The sequence below is a fragment of the Alosa alosa genome, chromosome 4, assembly GCF_017589495.1.
Source record: "Alosa alosa isolate M-15738 ecotype Scorff River chromosome 4, AALO_Geno_1.1, whole genome shotgun sequence".
NCBI lineage: Eukaryota > Metazoa > Chordata > Actinopteri > Clupeiformes > Clupeidae > Alosa > Alosa alosa.
Window position 1 is genome coordinate 24,576,468 of NC_063192.1, and position 20,034 is coordinate 24,596,501.

Here is a 20,034-nt window from a genome sequence, read left to right on the forward strand (position 1 = left end):
AATCAAAGTTCTTGTGTATTAAGGCAGCCTGTCTCCATTCAAAACAAGTCTTGCTGTCGAGCCAGAAGTTCAGTGAATGAGAGGGTGCAAAAATGCACTCGAGGTGTCGCCATGGCAACTGTCATCAAAGCGTCAGCAGGGTTTATTCGAAGTGGCAGAACCCTGCGTTTCTGCCGGCACAAACAAGACCACCATGACTATTTTCAGCCTGATAGCTAATGCATATAGTATGTTTTATGCATTTTATTTATTCCTAGTGATAGATGGACAAAGAAAACACTTGTTCCTAAATGCTTAAAACCAGGCTTACAGACTAGACTAGTTACAGCACCGTTTTTAAGTGCTGTACATACAGTCTAATGCCTTTTTAAGTAACATATTTTCTTTCATGTTCTTTTTTTGTTGTTCTGTTTCATTTCCTTCTCTGTTATGATTTTTCTTTTGAAAAAATTTCAACCCCTGGATGTTGTTTCTCCTTCCTCAGTCTGTGAGTTTCCCTGCTGTGTCTCCTCAGACTTCCATAGATCTGCATCCATCTTCCCCCTCTCTCTTTTCCTCTCTCTCTCTCCTCTCCCTCTCTCCCTCCCTCTCTCTCTCTCTCTCCGCTGTGCTTCGTAACGCTACTCACTGCCCACATAATCACAATGCCCAGGGGTTACAGTGGGACTGTGGAAGTGGGGACGCTGCCATAGTTTGAAATCAAGTTAGACAAAAAAGACTTGGCAGCAATTCCAGTCAAAAATGTGTTATGTTCAGAGCAGTCTATCAGCGATTCTGCCAGATGTTTTTTTCTTCTCCTGTAAAATGGCACTGGTGGTGGGGTTGTGGGACTGCAGTTTCCACCGTTCCACTTTATTCCTGACTAATCTAGCCCCTATTTGTGCTTATTTTAATTTACAGATTCTTATTTTTTGGCTGGGCATTTTTTTGTATAATTTTAGTGACCTTATGCTTCATTGTTGTTCTCTGTTAGCCTGCGGAATACAAGTGAAAAAAACTAGCCATGAATAGAAAAAGAGTGAAGGTGTCTAGATCCCATTTCTGACAAGACCTTTTGGGCAGCCGTGGCCTACTGGTTAGCGCCTCGGACTTGTAACCGGAGGGTTGCCGGTTCGAGCCCCGACCAGTAGGCACGGCTGAAGTGCCCTTGAGCAAGGCACCTAACCCCTCACCGCTCCTCGAGCACCGCTGTTGTTGCAGGCAGCTCACTGCGCCGGGATTAGTGTGTGCTTCACCTCACTGTGTGTTCACTGTGTGCTGAGTATGTTTCACTAATTCACGGATTGGGATAAATGCAGAGACCAAATTTCCCTCACGGGATCAAAAGAGTATATACTATACTTACTTACTTATAGAGAAAGACATGCTATAGACACATTCGGTCAACAATGAATACTTTCAATTCTGTGTATGCTCTTAGAGGAAGTGTTTAAACATCAAAGAATGCAGTACAAAAATTATTTCATGAACTGCTCCACTGTTTGTGGTGGTTAAGAAACAGTTTGCTCAGGCTCTAAGCAATGTCGTCCTAGTCTTATTTGATCACTGTACTTTAGTTACATTACATTAGTTATCTAGTTGTCTTTGCACAAGCTGAATAAAAAAAGCCCTTCTCCACCTCCGTCTAGTATTGCTGTTATTATGTACAGTTTTGATTGTGCCTGAGCGTATTTGCCAAAGATGTGGGCACTGGCGTGCAGTGAAGTGGAGAGAGAGAGAGAGAGAGAGAGGGAGCCATTCAGGGTGAGCACTGGGTTCGGGTGTCAGTCTGACCCTCAGGGCAACCCGGCGGAGAGCCGAAATATATAGATTGCGACGAGTGGATGTGACTTAAAGTTATGGGCCCCGAAATCAATTTGCGAGAGATTTCATCATTTTCTGTCTCCTCTGGTGGAAGTTAGCGTGAGCAGATGGAAACATGGTCGACACTCGCAACGTTCTTGTGCTATCAGAAGGCCCCATTCATTTTTTACAAGCTGTTAAACGTTTTAATGTCACCAGACTGACTCATCTTTCTGTGTGTGCTTTCAAAGGTTAACAAGCTCTTTTACATATCTTTGATTTATGGAAACTGTTACAAATCTCTATCACATAGACATTGATTTTTCTTTTCCTTTTTTCCCGTTCCCAATACTTTTTTTTTGTTTTAGTACCAACATATGATCGTCTCAGTCATTTCCGACCGTATAACCAAATCCTCAACTGTACTCTGCACTGTGCTTTTATCTTCAAAAGACCCAAAAAAAAGGACTCAAAGACTTCTCTTCCTTATCCGATGTCTGTCATTGTGCAGGCACCACGAGGCAGCCACGGGATGGGGAGATCTCGGGGGTAGACTACAACTTTGTCTCCATCGAGGAGTTCTTCTCTCTGGAGGAGTCCGGCGCTCTTCTGGAGAGTGGCAAGTTCAAGGGTAAGTGAGGACAGCTTGCCTCAGCCCTTATCTGTTGTAAAGCGCACGCTGCAGTGGCCTCGAGACGTGGTCGAAGCACGAAGCCTAGAGGGGGGAAAAAAAGAAACGTTGCACAAGAGCTCGCAAGTGCCCAGCAAGCATTTTCTTTCCTGAAATACAGTGAAAGTCTGTAAATACTCTTGGTGTGTTTTCAGACACTAAATTTGTTTCAGGGATTAGTGATGACATGCTAAACAGATTTGTGTTTTATTTCTATGATCTGACAGTCAGACCTTAAAATATCCTTTCTGAGGGCAGATACTTCAGATACTCTTCTCCAAAAAAATGAAGGCCCTAAATATATATGACTTTAGATGTCAAGCGCTTGAATTATGTCAAAACACTTAAGACTATTTTTATAATTGTCTTCCCTCCAAGCGGCTTTGTTTACTTTGTCGTTTTGGAAACTTTTTATGAAGGGTCGACACAGATTTGATCGTCTTGACAACTTTGTGTGAAGGCCATAGCCTTCGGAAGTTTGTTATGTAAGCTGTGAGCATGGATGCTCATATTTTAAATAAAAGCCTGAAAGCCTATAAACCTATTTTTTAGATATTTGAGAAGGCTAAAAATCAGCCTGAACTTTACTACCCTTCTGAGTGAGTTTTAAGGGAGGGGCTGTCAGGCTGTCTCTCTGTGTGTGTGTGTGTGTGTGTGTGTGTGTGTGTGTGTGTGTGTGTGTGTGTGTGTGTCCAGCTGTGGCTGTGGCCTGTACACGTGGCACTCCATGGCCGCATGCCAGCGTGCCAAACACGCAAGAGGGTAAAGGCATGGTGTGGTCTAGACCGACGGCCTCCCTCCTCAGTCACAGCAAAGAGCATCTAGCCAGCTTAAACAACACACTCACATTTACAGGCATACACACACACACACACACAACTGAGAGATGCACACACAGCTGCATGCTCTCAAATGCACCGTGAATCTCTCTCACACACACACACACACACACACACACACACACACACACGGCAACAAAAAGCACACAGGGACACACATCCAACAGTGCAGTAAGCCTGTAGTCCAACCAAAGTAAGCCCCCTTAATATGCAAAGTAAAAACATAAGCACAGATAAAGACTGATCTCTTCCAGTCACGTGGGCTTGAAATAGCCAAGCCAATCTTTCCTGAGTTTTACAGCCCAATCTGTCCATGTAATGCACATCTCTCTCTTACATCTTGACATAAAAAGTGTTGTAGTAGTGATGAGAAAATCCTTCCTAAGCCTGAATGTATTGTCTATATTTTACAAGGATCTCAATTGGGCCAGCACTTAACTTGAGCTGGGGGTGGGGGTAAAGCACGAGCTCTAGTATAATGACGAGCCTCGGCAACGACTCCAATTTTTATTATCTTCTCTGTGACGCATCTTTACAGGCGAGTGGCACACTGTGTACGGAAGGAAAGTGCTTTTGAGTCTTGACCTGCAAAAAAAGCAGAAGAGGATCGTCTCTATCAGTGATGTCAGCGCAGGGAGGCTGAACCGCACTGTTTTTTTTCCACTATTCTGTGCAGGAGAAAAGAGGCTTTTCTCCTTAATCCCTATTTCGGCTTCCTCTGCTCTCTTCTCTCCTCTCTCTCTCTCTCTCTGCCTTTTCCTCCCCACAAACACCCCTGTTGCGAGGCAAGGCAAGCACCTATACTTTCAAAATAAATACCCATATTTCTGCCAACGTAGCCGAGGATCCCGCTCCCATCTGTAAACTATATGCTCTTGTGCTTTTAGATCTTAGTACTTTTAGATCTGATAATCTGAAGCCCCCGCTCACCATCCTAAAGTTCAAAAATATGCTTCATAATGATACCATTAGTTCCTCCTGAATATGCGGTTGTCATGCATTGTAAGGACCTGCCAAGGCCTGTGTCACAACACTGGATTACTACTATTATCCAGCTGTATCACCTTTCTCGCAACTCTCCACTGAAAATAGGACATTATATAAAGAAGTTTGTCACCTCATACACAAGCGCCTCTCTCTCTTTTTTTCTCTCTCTGTCTCCGCACAGACACAGGAAGATGTCATCTCAGTTGGGACGTCAGTTGTCAAACCGTGGGAGTGGTTTTCTGTATGACTGATAGGGACGCGACCCTAAAACTTCATTTTTATGCACAGTTTTGTTCCCATCACTGTCACATTAAATTCAGCACGCTGGCCTTACCTGAATTTTAATAGCCCCACCGCATTATATATTTAGACGACACTTTTCAAACAAATGAAGGCGATCCCAGAGTACCGTTGTATAGACTGTTCTCTTCTACAACGAGGACTCGCCAAATGTCCCTGTGCCACAGTCCTTTATTATCAGAATAGGGCAGCGCTGTAACCTTTTCAGCAACTGTCCTTTGATAACAGTGGTGTTCATTTAAGGCTACAGTGGGATTTGATGCTGAAGAACAAAACTCTTGTTGCAGTAAAAAAATGTGCAGTGAATAAATGTCAACATTTAGGTGTGTCTGTTTGTTGAGAGTTGCATCCTGCTGTAGCAGGTATATAAACATGTTTGTGTTTAACAGCTAATATTGTAGGTCCTTCATGAATAATGCAGGTACAAGCAAGTCCTTCATCTCTATGTATCTTTTTCATGTCAACTGAAGACTTGAGTTTAAACGTTAACCCTATGTAACCAAAAAACAGTGCTAGCCTACCCTCACATTGTTCTCTGACCTGCATTACAGGCAACTACTACGGCACTCCCAGACCTGTCCACATAGGTCCAGAGAGCCCCCCCATCACATATCAGGAGCACCGTAACCTACTGAGAAACTTCCGGACTCGCAGCAAGTCTCTAAGCAACCTGGAGAAGGCTGTGGAGGAAGGAGAGAACAGCGAGGAAGACTCTGGACTGTCAGGTACCCCCAGCGGAATAAAAAAGATGGGTTTTATTTTTCTGTACATTTGAAGCGTAATTTGAAACACTGGAGAACCGGTTCTGGCTTTACTATCTGTAGTGATAAAGTTGGCATTTTATTTACTCTACTTATTCTTTATTTGATTTAAGTATAATATAGGAGGAGCTTGTATCTGTGCTTCTATTTACTTAATAGACTTATGCAGCTTACATTTATTTAATAGACTAATGTAGCAGGGAGACCAATGCCGCTAACACACCCTTGCATATGGTATGATTCAATATATTTTGTACACATAATTAAAAAACAACTTAAGTGAAAACCTTAGGAAGCATTCAGTCCTCGCTCAGGGAGTCATAGGTTGTTAGGGCGCTTCGTTAAGATATTGGACACGCGGCCTTCCCAATCCCCCTGTGACCTGCTGTAAGCAGCAGCCATTTGCAGCCAAGGCCAGCTAATTAGATCTAGGTGAAAGTAAAGAGATGCATGCTGTTCAATGCAGCATAGATATTCAATTTCATGAAATCATATTTTGTTTATTTAGTGGTTTTCCTGATAGGGTTTGTCATGCAACTACAGCAGAACACCCACTGGTACGCAGATTGTGGTAAAATACTATTTGATTACAGATAGCATTTAGTAAATAAAAAAAATCAAATGGAGGTTTAGGTATTATAAAGTGAATGTGATTATTATTGTGCAATAAGATAAGAGGGAAATGTTGGTCAACGGGACACAGCCTTCAGAGTCCCACTGAGTCTATCTGCCTCTTTATAGATCAGTCACCATTGCTTGTGTCTGCAGCATGTTGAGTAGCAACGGTTGCACCCTGCATGATACTGCAGAAAGTATACAGTATTAATGCTGTACATTTTTTTCTTGGCAACATGCCTCTGTTTTCTCTGTGTAAAAATCCCATTGGGTCATTAAAAGATCTTACCCACAGCAAAAACACAATCCCGCAGTATTGATCAGCAAAATGAGGGGTTAGGTAGCAGAATTACCTAGAGTGTCCTCTGTGCTTTGAATCATTTAAGTCCCTGAGCCTGCCAATACCCCCCGCCTCCCCCCATTTCCCTTTATTTCATTCTGTTAACCGAGTCTCTCCCATATTGCAGAACTTCAGTGGTTAGCCTCTGCAGTGTGGCCATGTGGATTTGATATGGGCCTTCAGTTGATGCCTACAGTATGTGTGTGGGTGTGTGTGTGTGTGTGTGTGTGTGTGTCTGGAACAATGCCTGTGTCTTGTTTGGTTGTTTGGGAGTTTCTTGTTGTGGTTGTTTGTGTGAGAGAGACACAGAGAGAGAGAGGGACAGAGAGAGGGAGAAAGAGAGAGAGAGGGAGAAAGAGAGAGGGCTACTGCAGTCCCTCTGCAGGGCTCTGCTAACTGATCTTTATGCCACGCTCCAGACGCTGCATACCAGGATGTTTTGTTTTCAAACTGTTTCCAAAATGGCTGCCATTTGTTTTGTTTGCCCCACTGAGATGAGGTGAATCGGGAAGCTTTTATGTTTATATTTAGCCATTTAGCAGGCTCTTATCCAAAGTCATTTACAGCACAGGGGTGGCTTGTTCGTATCAGTGGTTTTATGCCCTAAGTACATATGTCCTTGGGGCTGGTAGCATTAGTATAGCATTAGTGGTAGAATGTGAAGACAAATTAGTCAATCTGAATTTGAGTTGCTATTCTGCTAGACATTCCATATAAATCTCTTCCTCACTTTTTTCAAAAATCTCCCTGTGGACTTTGTGCTAATAGTTTAATCCCTAGTTTTGTCACTCACCCATCATATTCTATCTTCTGTACAACAATGAATTGTCCTTTTGTGAAACTTTTATTCAGACATTTATTCATTAGCAAATAGAGACTTTTTAGTAGCCCTAAAGCAGCAATAAGAGATTTTGGTCGAAAACTAGCTGACGGACCACCTAAAAGCCATGTAGGCTAGCACCTTAACTACTGAGACACATTACCTTTGGATTATAATTGGGTTTTCAGTTGTGTGTGCGTGTGTTTTGGTGTGCTACCTCAGCAGGCTCTGCGGGCGCAAGCAGCGCACCCACCACCATCCTGTCCCCCAACCAGACGTGGGACCCCAGCAGCAGGGAGGGCAGCGGCCCGGAGAACGGGGCCAGAGGGGGCGCGCTGCCCGAAAACTGGGAGATGGCCTTCAGCGACTCAGGGGAGCCATACTACATAGAGTAAGCCTCGCCTTGGGGGATTGCATTCTCGTTTATTCACTCAGTCAGTCATTTTACAGTTCATAGTTTAAATATTTTGTAGAATATATCATGTGTCGTTTTAGGTTAAGGTACTGCCCCGTGTGGGCACTGTGGGTATAGCATGATATGAGATCATTGACAGTGTGAGTTTTATGAAAATTGAACTCATTAATTACAGTCTACCATGTCATGTAGATACATGTAATACGGTTATATAGTTTAATGAAGAGAATCTGCCCACTGGAGGTTGCATTGCTTTGAGGTGGTTTTATGACTGTGTTTTATTTCCATGTTAGTCAAGTTGCTAAGAGCGTCTGGTAATTGGTGTTTCTAATGAAGGTGATAAATGGCCAAGATTAGATCGTTATACATTGCACATCTTTACCTCACATTTTAGGAGTGCTCTCAGAGATTTAACACGCTGCTGTATCTAGGTGACATTGCATTATTTTTAGTATTTAGCGCTGATGAAGATACTCATTAAGGCTCCTGATGCTTTCAGTCATAACTCAAAGACAACCAGCTGGCTGGACCCCCGAGCGCAGAGCAAAGAGATCGTCAGCAAGACCGAGTGTGAGTGTGAGTGTGAGTGTGAGCTTGGCATCTCGCCAGTCTCCATACTCCTTCTCCACCTCCTCCTCCACCTCCTCCTCCCTTTGTGCCCATGCTGTTTTGGAGTGTCTCCCTCTGTCTTTCTTTCTCTTACTTTTGCTCTCTCTCTCTCTTTCTCTATGTGTATATATATATCTCCCCCACTCTTCCTGCCTAAACCCCTTTGGTTTCCTCCTGTCCTGCTATCAGCCCACTCTCCTGAGTGCTCTCCGAAGGATTGAAGAAAAACTCCTCCTCTACCCATTCACTCTTCTCCTACCCTCCATCTTATCCACCTTCCTCCCTCCCTCCCCTCTATTGCTTTTCTGTCTTTCTCTGCCCCCAAAACCACTCTCCTTCTCTCTTTCTCTTATCTCTCATTTCTTTACCCCTTCTACTCTCTCTCATCCCATCCCATCTCCCTCTCTCTCTCTCTTTCTTCCGTTCTCATCTTTTTTTTTGCAGTGCCAGTGTCACCGTGTCACTCACATTACACTCACTCCTGCACCGAGGTTGCACGGCGCTCTCAGCTCTCCCCATCTCCCTTCTGCTGCCTCTGCCAGCGCCTGCCTGTCAGCGTGCAGATAATGACCCCCCTCCCCTTTCATTCGAGCGCGCTCGCTGTTTCATTATGCCCCGCATCCAGTGGACACACACTCTGCATGCAAATGAACTGTTATGGAAGAAGTCATTACTGTACATCTGTTTCTAAAAAAAAATGTAGAAGTTCCTTAAACAAAAGAAGGGAATTGCCCAATCGCAAAATGGTAGTTATTGCTCACAGCCAGCAGATGGCGATGTGGTTCCTCAGTGGATGCTCACTGGCATGGGGAGTGTGCCCTCATGTAATCTGTAATAGGGGCACACACATGGATGACACTAAGCTGTATATACAAAACTTCCTAAGGGCAACATGAAGCCACCAACACTCAATTCAGGCAAGCATTGACCATATAGAAAATGCATACAATTTATATGTCGTTTTTAGTGTGTGGACATGTTAGGCATTGAAGTGTATTTTGTTTGTGTTCCGTTTGTTTTTGTACTGGACGCTGTCCATGGTAGATTTAACTAGATTATGTGCTTTGGGTGTTAGTGCCTGCGTTCACGGACCAGCCGTCGGAGCTGAAGGGCTACTCCATCCACACGCGGCTGTCCAAGGGGCCAAGGGGTTTTGGCTTCAACATCGTGGGTGGCAGCAGGCCCCGGGAGTTCCTGCAGGTGTACAGTGTCACACCTGGTGGTCCACCTGCGCTGAAAACAGGTAATAAAACACAGGACGTCTCTCTTACACTCTTCCAGAGGCACAGGCAAGTTCCGGAGATAACAAAAACTCAACAAAGAAATTATTAATGGTCATTTATTACTTGGTATTTTTTATTTCTTGAAAAAGTGTACAGTTTGTTGAAGTTGGCTATTTGTGAGACATGTTACGCCCAATATAACTTCAAATAGCTTCTGGTTATACAGCAAGCTCCTCTCCTGTGTGCTGTGAGTCTATGCAGATATGCAGTATGTATTTACTATGCTTGCAGCAGGTTCATTTGTGCCAGACAATTTACAGTTTATCACAATAATCATCAGGGAATACTGTGTGCTAACCCTCTGTATTTGCATACTTTTTTCTTGAATCACAGTGAGCTTAGTTTGGTCAGTAAATAAAAAACATGAACATATAAAACTATACAGTTGACTGTAATACTGATTTGCACAGCATGTTTGAAGGTTAGCCTAAAGTAAAAGAACATGTTTTAATGCATTTATCACCAGACGTCCATATCTCGGTGGTACTTGTGAAACAGCATGGTGTACGTTTTTTTTGAATGCCCCCTATAGCCATGTCCTGACACAGGTACACAGTTTAAATCACCATGACACAGCTATACGCTTCCAAAACCCTGACCTCAACCTGTTAGGCAGCTTTGAGGAGAATTAAGGCAGAGAAACGTTCATTCCCTTCTTCTCTCGAAACTCAACCCCCCTTTTTTTATGACTAAATCACTAGAAATGTTCATTCCCTTCTTCTCTCGAAACTCAACCCCCCTTTTTTATGACTAAATCACTAGAAATGTTCATTCCCTTCTTTTCTCCAAACTCAACCCCCTTTTTATGAATAAATCACTAGATTTAATGGGCTGTTGTTCTCACAGACGTCTCGCAGAGAGACTGACTGACCGAAATAAAGTGAGAGATAGAGAAAGAGAGAGAGAGAGAGAGAGAGAGAGAAAGAGAGAAAGAGAGTGGGCAAGGGTGCGGAAGAGAGAGAGAGAGACGGGAGAGTGGGCAAGGGTGCAGAAGAGAGAGAGAGAGGAGATGCATTTCACCAGGAGAGCTCACTCCTGTTTGGTTTTGGCCTGGCTCCTATCCTCTTATCTCTCCCTTCATCCCTCTGTCTCTCCCTCTTTTTGTGGGATTAGGGCCGTGTGATTGTGAGGTTCTCATGGTCCTAATCTACTGATCTGCTTCTAATCCCGACGAGGCTGGAGGGCTTTAATCCCGCTATCTCTGACACACACTGCTCCCTGCTCACGTGCCAGCATACAATATATATATACACACCGTATAGCACTCTCAAATGACTATACTCTTAATACTATATACGCACGTATGTGTGTCCGCACGTACCCTCTGCTACACACATTCACATGTACATACGCAAGCATTCACACCGCTGACATGTATGTATCTGGGGAAATAAAAGTAGGTTTGCAGCAGTTCTATTTTCATTTCACTGAGAAACATGCTCACACCTGTAAGAAAACATGGATAAACCATCCAGTGATGGTTAAGCCTTGAAAGCCAGAAATGACACTACAGCTAACTGTCCCAGCAGGTGTCAGTGTTAGTCATCTATCTTTTCATGACGTACACACTCTTTTCCTCCACCTCTCCTCCTCACGCCTCCACGCCCATGTCTTCTCCCACTCTCTCCTCCCTCCGCAAGCGGACCTCCTGGTCTACATCAACGACACAAGTGTGCTGGGCTTCTCCCACAAGGAGGTGGTGGAGATGCTCAAGTCGGTGCCCATGGGCCACAGCGTGGACGTAGTGGTGCGGCGTGGCTACCCCATGCTCTACAATCCCGACGGCTGTCCCAAGAACCCCCAGCAGCTGACCGCTCCTCCCCTGGACGCCGCCCAGCCCCAGAACCACCCGTCCGAGGCCCGTCACCACCACCACCACCACCACCATCACCACCACCACCAGATGGGCCCCCTGGGCATGAGCCGCTCCCAGTCGCAGCACAACGGCATCTACCCCAGGTCCCCGCTGGACGCCAACGGCAACGCAGAGAGCTACGGGGGTGTGGCGCCGCCCTCGTACGGTCTCACCAACGGCAACCCTCTCGGGGGACCCTCTGGACTGCAGCACGGGGGTGCGGTGGGCCCCCCGCCTCCTGAACGCATGTCGACCAGTCACAGCGACACCGAGGTGGCCTCAGTTGGTGGGAGTAAGAGGTAAACAAAGACACCAGTGGCGCGTACATAATTAACACACAGAGCTGCTAAGGGCTACTTACACTGCCATTATACTGTTTGATACAGTCAATATCTCATTAACTCTATAAACGCTTTAAAAGTATCACTAGAAAAACTAGTAGAACTATCAACACATGAGACTCATGAGATTTTTGCCTCTCTCCTAAGCCCATCTATTTCACCTTCCGATTTTAAAAGTGGCTCATTAATTTTGTTCACATACAACAAGCTAAAGGACAAAGACCTTAAGGTTATTGTGTTGGCAGAGAGGCAAACATAGCGTCTATGACAGACTCTTGTTTACGCCGACTCCTTGGTACAAACCAAGGTTAATGTTGTGAATAACCTGTGCTGAAAAACACTTGGACTCAGCACACCTATGAATAACTGAGGGTGGACAAAAGTCTCAGATTGATGTGTGCTTTCATTTGCCATCAGTTTTATTGCCCTTGCTACCATTTCAGTTCCAGTTTTTAGCCCTGAGTTTTGGACAGACAGAGGTGTAGTCTTTGTGTCAGTGATGTGGAGGTGCAGCTCAGTTGTCGAGCTAGATGAAGATAGTGTCTGTAGATAGTGTCTGTACTGTAGATGCCTAGGTAAACCTCTGGCTCCTCTCATCCCCTCTTTGTAGAGGGTCACTGATCCGCAACTACAACAACAACTCCCTCCCTGCTCCCAGGCTTCTTCACCAGAGCTCCAAGTCGTCCGAGAGTGACCTCTCCTCCTCGGCCACGCTGCCCATCGCCAAGCTCCCGCTGCCCCAGCCCGACGTGGGCACCGCCGCCTCTTCGTCCTCCTCCGCCACCACACCGGGTGCGCCCAGCGCCAGCCAGCGCCCGCTCATGCCCCAGACCTCACTGGTCGTGACGCCGCCCGCGGACGTGGCAACCACGTGCGGTTTCAACGGCTGCCCGGTCAACAGCCACCCCCGCGCCAACCCTGGCAGCCTGGCGTCTCCGGGAGCACCAGCAGCAGGGGCAGGGGGGGAGATGGTGCCCGTGGCCCTGGGGAAGAGCGAGGGTGGGGGCATGGGCTTCAGCGTGACAGCCGGGGGCCAGGGCGGGCAGCTGGCTGTGGTCAAGAGGGTGTGGGACAGGCGGCAGTGCCCCTCCCTGCAGGCAGGGGACGCTATCATCAAGATCAACGGTGCCGATGTCCAGAGCCTCAGCTTTGCACAGGTGTGACGCCGTCCACTGGGAGGTTTAATGCCAAGAGACTTTCTGCTAATATATCTGTTTGTGTTACCTAAGTTTAGCTAATCAGTATGACTATGTTGTTTGAATTACATTTCCTTTTGGGAAAATATGATTAAAGATTTGAATTCTCCACAGTGTCAAGCTGAATTTCAAAGCCATATTAATTTAATGAAACCATTCTGTCTTCAATCTATTTTAGTTATGTAATCAAAGTTTTTCATTCCTTTGAAAGCCAAGCAAACTAACTGTAGTTTGAATAGTTTTGTGCACGAGTGACGTGGTGTGATATCATTTCAGGTCCAGAGAGTGCTCCAGGAGCATATTGTTCAAGGAGAGGTGGTTCTGCTGGTTTACAGAGGAGGCAAGTAGCACATATTTAACTTATTTAATCATATATGAGGGTGTTAAATTGGTAAAGAATCTGTATAAAATGGCAAATTGCAATTCTTGGTAAGCATAAATACCAAGTCAATAGTGAAAATAGTGCCACATAGAAGAGCAACGTATCTGGATGTTTATTTATTCACAGCTAAATTCTCTTTCCTTCTTGTGCTCATCTCAGGGCCTGGCTCTGCCATCTCCCCTAACTTCTACAAGCGCATGCCCCACACACACAGCTCGTCCTCGCTCCCACAGACCTCCCCGGACCTGCTCTCCCCGTCCTCGGACACCACGGCGCCCACGCCCAACGCCCTCTCGCCCACCTCCCCCTCCGCCGAGGCGCCCTCGTTGGTCCAGAGCACCAGCTTCCTGGACTCCATCCCCGTGACCCTCACGCTGGAGCCGCGGGACTGGTTAGGGGACGAGGTGGGCAGCGCTGGCGGTGGCACTGGCGGTGCCACCTCTCGCTCTGCGTCGTCCGCGTCCACCCTGGGCGCGGTGTCCAAAGGCCAGCCGGCAGACGGGAGAGGCGGCCTCCTGTCCAAGGCCCTGGACGTGGAGCTCCGGAGGAGACCCGGCGAAGGCTTCGGCTTCGTCATCGCTTCTCAGGATGTGGTCAACGGAGGTGAGTTGGGCTCGTGTCTTACACGTCTCGTACTCCTACCGTCTGCTGTAGGCTCAGAAGTGCCTTTCCCCCGTGGTGCACAAATATGGCTGATGTATTTCTTGCTGTACTCTGCATGATTTTGTCTAAAAGCGTCTGCTGAATTCAGTAAAGTATCCCTATCAATCAAAATGTAATTGATTGTCGGGGGAGCTTATCAAAGACGTGGACGCTGTCCAGGGACTATGCACTTGTTTTGGAAGCTGAAACTTTTCCGTAATTACCTCATACTCACCACCCTGTCCAATTACGGATGACGGTTTTCTGGCAATGCATTCCGTCCGGTCTCTTCCAAGTGTCCTTGCCTTAAACTTGTATCCTGCCTCACTCTCAAACAAAGTCGTGTGCCAAATGAATAAATGAAAATGCGCTGTGGACGCCCAGTGTCAGGGCCTCAGGAAGCAGATGACTGGTATTACCCTGAGAGCAACTGTGTTTGTTTTTGAGTAAATGATTGTTATGAAGGCAGCTGCATTAGCAGTGGTAATAGTGATGTTTTACCCAGGCTGATTGTTTATTTGGAGTATGAATATTTAGTTTGAACCTGATTCTGTTTTGTTGATGTTTTGTTGTCTTATTCCCTTTAGAGGCACTTTATTCCATAAATTAAATTAACTGTGTCCTCAGGACGGAGTTTTTGTTTTCTTTTTCCATCTTTTCAGAACATAAAACACTAAATGAAATGGTATATCATGGTTACTGTAGTTTATCTCATTATACAACTCATGTCTGCAGCCTGCGCAAATGATGACGTTCTTCAGAATACGCCCTGAAAGAGCCGAATGAATTATGATTATTTATGTTAAATTATGTGAACATTAAGTGAGCCTGGATTTTCTCTCTGTACAGTGGTGCAATGATGCAAAACCAACTAGAGATACCATGTCAACATCCGTAATAACTTCTGTTATCCTGCTTATCAGCTGGAGAGACTGTGGAAGGCTCCGAGCAAGCACTTTCTTATCCTCCTCTTCCACCTGTCTGTGTTCAGTTCTGTAACATAAGGGTTTAGCCTGGATGAGGCTAATGGTCTTTTCCCTCATGCTGGGAATATCACAGTGAACTTATAACCCTGATGACTCCAGAGCGTTTGAAGATATGCAACATGATATGTAAAGCGATGTTAGTTTCAAGCATTTTTTATTATGGCCTGAAATGAATGTTACAGTAATGTTAAGTTATGGTAATGTTTGGCAGTCGTTTGATGTAGGGCTCACTCGAGCATAAAACTTGCCCGCGTTTGGCATTCCTCTCGTTGCAGCACTGCGGTGGGAGCCTGAATGTAAATGTTTACGCCAGAGCGTTGAGAGCGTTGATCTGTGTATATTTATTCCAGAGCGTTGAGAGTGTTGATCTGGGTACCTCCCCTCAGGCTCGTGGCTCTCCACTCCTTTGTGTGGATGCTTGGACTTCTGGGATCCACTTGTGTATACTTTTGTATGTGTGGGTGTGGGTGGAGTTGTGCTTTTTGTCCGGGGTGTTGTGTGCGTGTGTGTTTGTTTGTGTCTGCGTGTGCGGGTATGTGTGCGTGTACATTTGTGTGTGTGTGCGTGTGTGTGTGCATTTGGGTGTGCGTGTGTGTGTGTGCGTGTGTATGTATATGTGTGTGCAAGCAAGCATACTGTGAGTCATGTTTTTGTATGATTTTTTATACAAGGAACCATAGTACTTGCGTCCCATACTCCATCGCCCTTGCCCTGTCTGATGGGGAGGTGCAGTTTATAGACAAGGAGAGGGCACCTGCAGCCTGTGTGCAGTTTAGTATGTGCCATTCCCATAATGCCACAGTGGAAAAACATTTGTTAGGCTTTAAGGAAAAAATAAATATTTCTGTATTTCTCTTTACTTTTTAAACTTATTCCCATTTTTGGTGATGGCATAAGCAGGAATGGCTCTTAAAGATATAATGTTTCTTGAAGTACAGGACTGTGATCTTGGACCAAGGGAATCTTTTGATGTCATTTTCAACTTGGAGAAACAATGTCCTTGGCGATTCAGCCAGCCATAGAATTCTCTCCAAGAACTGTTTGACGGAGAGACACTCAGCGACATGAATGAGGTCTGATGGCACTCCTCCGCTGCTTGGACTCTTCTATCCCCCCTCTCCTTCTACTTCTGTGCATACTTCTGTGCAATCTCTCTCTCACTTCTGTCTGTCTGCCTTCTCTTTATATTTATCTCCTCCACTGCTATCTGGTGTTCTCTGGGTCTCTCCCTCTCTCACTCTCTCAGTCTCTCTCTCTCTCTCTCTCTCTCTCTCTGCATCTCCCTCTTTGTCACTCTGATTGTCTTTGTCTCTGTTTTTGCCCTTATTCAGTCTTTCTTTTTCTCTCTCTCATCTTTCCCTCGCTTCCCCCTGTTGTCTTGTCCTTATCGCTCACCTCTTCCGCACCCTTGCCCACTCTCCCGTCTCTCTCTCTCTCTTCGGCACCCTTGCCCACTCTCACACTCTCCCGTCTCACTCTCTCTCTTCCGCACCCTTGCCCACTCTCCCGTCTCACTCTCTCTCTCTCTCTCTTCCGCACCCTTGCCCACTCTCCGTCTCCTCTCTCTCTCTTCCGCACCCTTGCCCACTCTCCTGTCTCACTCTCTCTTCGCACCCTTGCCCACTCTCCTGTCTCACTCTCTCTCTTCCGCACCCTTGCCCACTCTCCCGTCTCACTCTCTCTCTTCCGCACCCTTGCCCACTCTCCTGTCTCACTCTCTCTCTTCGGCACCCTTGCCCACTCTCCTGTCTCACTCTCTCTCTTCTGCACCCTTGCCCACTCTCCCGTCTCACTCTCTCTCTTCCTCTCTCTTCCGCACCCTTGCCCACTCTCCTGTCTCACTCTCTCTGTCCAGCCAGTCACTGACTCACTCACTCAATTTATCTCTTTCCTCCTTTCCATTTGTTTCCTCTCTCTCTGTCTCTCTCTCTCTCTCTCTCTCTCTCTGTCTCTCTCTCTCTCTCTGTCTCTCTCTCTGTCACTCCATCTTCCTCTCCAGATGGTGGTCAGTGTGAGAATCTGGTGTAGTGTAATAAGCTGTCTCTTATTTTGTGTCACACACAGTATTTTTCTTCCATGTTCTATCTGCCTTTCTCTTCTCTTTCTCTGGGCTTTCCCTGTCATGCTCTCTCTCACCCTTTTATAGCTCACTCCGCCTCCTCCCACTCCCCCCCATCTCTCCCTCCCGCTCTCTCTCTCTCTCCCTCCCTCCCTCTCTCTCTCTCTCTCTTTCTCTCTCTTGCTTAATCCCACTCTCACTCCATGTCCTGCTCAGTTTCATGTGTTCGGTCTTTCTCCTCCATGCTCTTCAGTGGTGTCTCTCCACTGTGGAAGTCAATGGGTCTCCTGCAGTTGTAGTGTAAAAAATTAATATTTGTAGCCTTTTGCTTTGGGATCAAACGTGTATTTGTTAAGAGGATTAAAAAGAACAGATCAGAATTAGGATTGGAGATTTCCCAGCACTTGTTTTCCATACTTACTGAAAATGTTGGAGAGGCTACAATCGGCACTGAAGACTGTGAAGGACTCCAAACGTAACTACAATGCTTTTATTGTTTCTTCTTTTAATTTGTTTTTATAGAATAGCATTTGAATGCATGGATTTGGTATTGTCACAACTTCAGCAGAATCTGTGTGTTTTTCTCTGTATATGTGTATGTGTGTGTGTGTGTGTGTGTGTGTGGGTGGGTGTGTATATGTGTGTGTGTGTGTGTGTGTTTGTATGTATGTGTGTGTGTGTGTACATGTGTGTACGTGTGTGCATGTGTAGTCAGGCAGTGGTGTTTTTAAGACATAGGGGGCACTGCTAGGCATGCCTGCTCTTACATACCCCCTGTGAGTTCATCCTACTAATTATGCAGCCGGATGGCTCTTGGCTTTGGTAAACCTGCCGCCAAAATGCCTGAAATAGTTTCAGCTGGGCCCCGGTCGGTGAGTTCCACTGATGAATGCCCTAATTCTCTGCCTTTTTTATCAGAAAGCACTGATGACTGATTTCCCCCCACGTTATGACCCTGGGAGAAGACAGAGCGACGTGCAGCTGCATTGAGGACTGTTTTCTTCCTCAGGCTCTGAGGCTGTTTTGGACTGTGAGGTTTTATCAGTCAATTGAGTTTGCTTTGACTCCTGTCATTCCAATCTGTTAGGGGTTGTATGCTAGGGTTGCCTTGAGATATTGCAACATGTCATTGTTTTTTTCAGCTACATTTTATGTCTTTTTTTATTTCGCACATTTCTTAGATTTCAGTATTTTCATTTAAAGTGACAGTACTCAGCTATTTGTGCAAGTGCTGATACAGAAAGGCTGCTAGCACTGGAAGTAATTCTGGTACTGGTACTAGTGCTTGGATTGCATGGATGGGATTTATGTTCACCTCGTTAGATTGTTAGCTTTCCACCAAAAGAGTTTCACATAAATAGTTAAGTCACTGTGCTCTCCACCTACGTGTGTACTGCAGCTACAGTACCTTGCTGGCACTATCCAAGGTATCTGGCGATAGCGTGCTTCTCATTTTCCTTTAATTCATTTCAATGTGCTTTACATAAACAAAACCAAACAGTAATAGCAGATAATAGCATAGAGGGGTCAAAAAATAGTTTAAAAAGGTAAAGATCATAATAAAACACACAAGGTAAAATCATTTAAAAATAAAGAATAACTAAAAAGAAAACATAAAAGACACAAGGTGGAATACTTAATAGACAGATACAGAAGTAGCAGAAGTGTGTGTATGTATGTGTGTGCTTGTGTGTGTGTGTGTGTGTGTGTGTGTGTGTGTGTGTGTGTGTGTGTGCTGCTTCTTGCCCTTGTAAAGACTGCATTAAGCCCTGACAATAGAGAGAGAGAGAGAGAGAGAGAGAGAGAGAGAGCAAGACAGACCGAGAAAGAGACAGAGAGAGGAAGCGAGAGGACAGTTTCCTTGTAAGTGACGGTGAGGTCCCAGTGGGGCAACTTGGAGCTGCTCGCACCTGTCATCTCAAAGTAGCTGACGCTATCTCTGAGCGCTGTCACTCCGCTGGAGGGGCCCAATCGATGGCCGCCTTTATCGGACCACAAAGGCCTCCTCGTCGCCAGTCACAGAAGGCCCAAGAATAGGGATGTCGGATGATGTGTATGTTCACAAATAATACATTTCAGAATATAAAAAGGTGTCATTTACTGATATTGTGTATTACTGTGGTTTAAAGTTGTGACTAAATTAACTAATGTCCACTTAGTTTTTGTAGCAATAAGGACAGACTTTGAGCAAGGCTATGTGGTGATAAGGAAGGGTGTTCGTGAAAAGCCCTCTCCTTATGTTTTTCTCTTTTTTTTCATGCCCTGCGTGTCATTTATTAGCTAAGTGTGTTCAGTCAGTGCTGTTCTGACATCTGTGGAGCTTTTAAGAACAAGAACAAGATTGTGTGTGTGTGTGTGTGTGTGTGTGTGTGTGTGTGTGTGTGTGTGTGTGTGTGTGTGTGTGTGTGTGTGTGTGTGTGTGTGTGTGTGTGTGTGTGTGTGTGTGTGTGTGTGTGTGTGTGTGATAATGCATATACAGTATATGCTGTGTACTTGAGCTGCTTGCTGGTTTATTCATTGCACTAGCATCTGAGTTGTGTGTGTGTGATATATGTTACTGTGTCACGTTATGTTTCTTGTTCTGTCACGAACCAATGAGCCAAAGAGGAGCTGGCCACAGGAATGAAATATTTAACAGAATATCAGTTCTGCCGTTTGAACCGTGGGCTGACTGGGGTGTATGTGCATGTGTGCCGTGAGAATGGCTTCAAGGACGAGACTGCTTCTCTGCCAAAGGCAAACGCGGTGGCATTTAACGCTTTACTCGTGGTATTCAACTCAACTTCAGTTAAGCTAGTTAGGATATGTCATGTTATTTGACAGCTTTTAACATAAAATGTACCAAGCGTGTAATACAATGTCGCTACCACTTATGTCTATATCACATTATTTGATTCTAAAGAATTAGAGGAGAGTAGTTATGCAAACATTCTCTTGACTGAATAAAATCAAATAATGAAAATATTATGACAAAACACAAGGTTGAAATGAACCTGTATTCACCGTTTACTGTAGTTTTATGGTGAAATAACATCACACTGTAGGATATTCATTTATGTACATTTCAACATAATATGGTTGTGTCTTGCCACTTTTAGTAATTCAAAACCTGTCAGTCAGTCCTTGCCATGCCACAGAAAGCTTCCTTGGAC

At 45.3% G+C, this 20,034-nt stretch overlaps 1 protein-coding gene across 1 annotated transcript in view; it reads left to right on the plus strand.

Moving 5' to 3' along the window:
- The window catches only part of magixa (MAGI family member, X-linked a), a 45,850-nt gene that overhangs the window by 7,309 nt on the left and 18,507 nt on the right, over positions 1–20,034 (plus strand). The window contains exons 4-12 of the mRNA XM_048241183.1: positions 2,294–2,413; positions 5,130–5,303; positions 7,337–7,505; positions 8,029–8,111; positions 9,214–9,381; positions 11,062–11,575; positions 12,228–12,774; positions 13,090–13,153; positions 13,355–13,798. Coding sequence (XP_048097140.1) covers positions 2,294–2,413; positions 5,130–5,303; positions 7,337–7,505; positions 8,029–8,111; positions 9,214–9,381; positions 11,062–11,575; positions 12,228–12,774; positions 13,090–13,153; positions 13,355–13,798 — 2,283 coding nt within the window. The remainder of the gene's footprint in view (positions 1–2,293; positions 2,414–5,129; positions 5,304–7,336; positions 7,506–8,028; positions 8,112–9,213; positions 9,382–11,061; positions 11,576–12,227; positions 12,775–13,089; positions 13,154–13,354; positions 13,799–20,034) is intronic.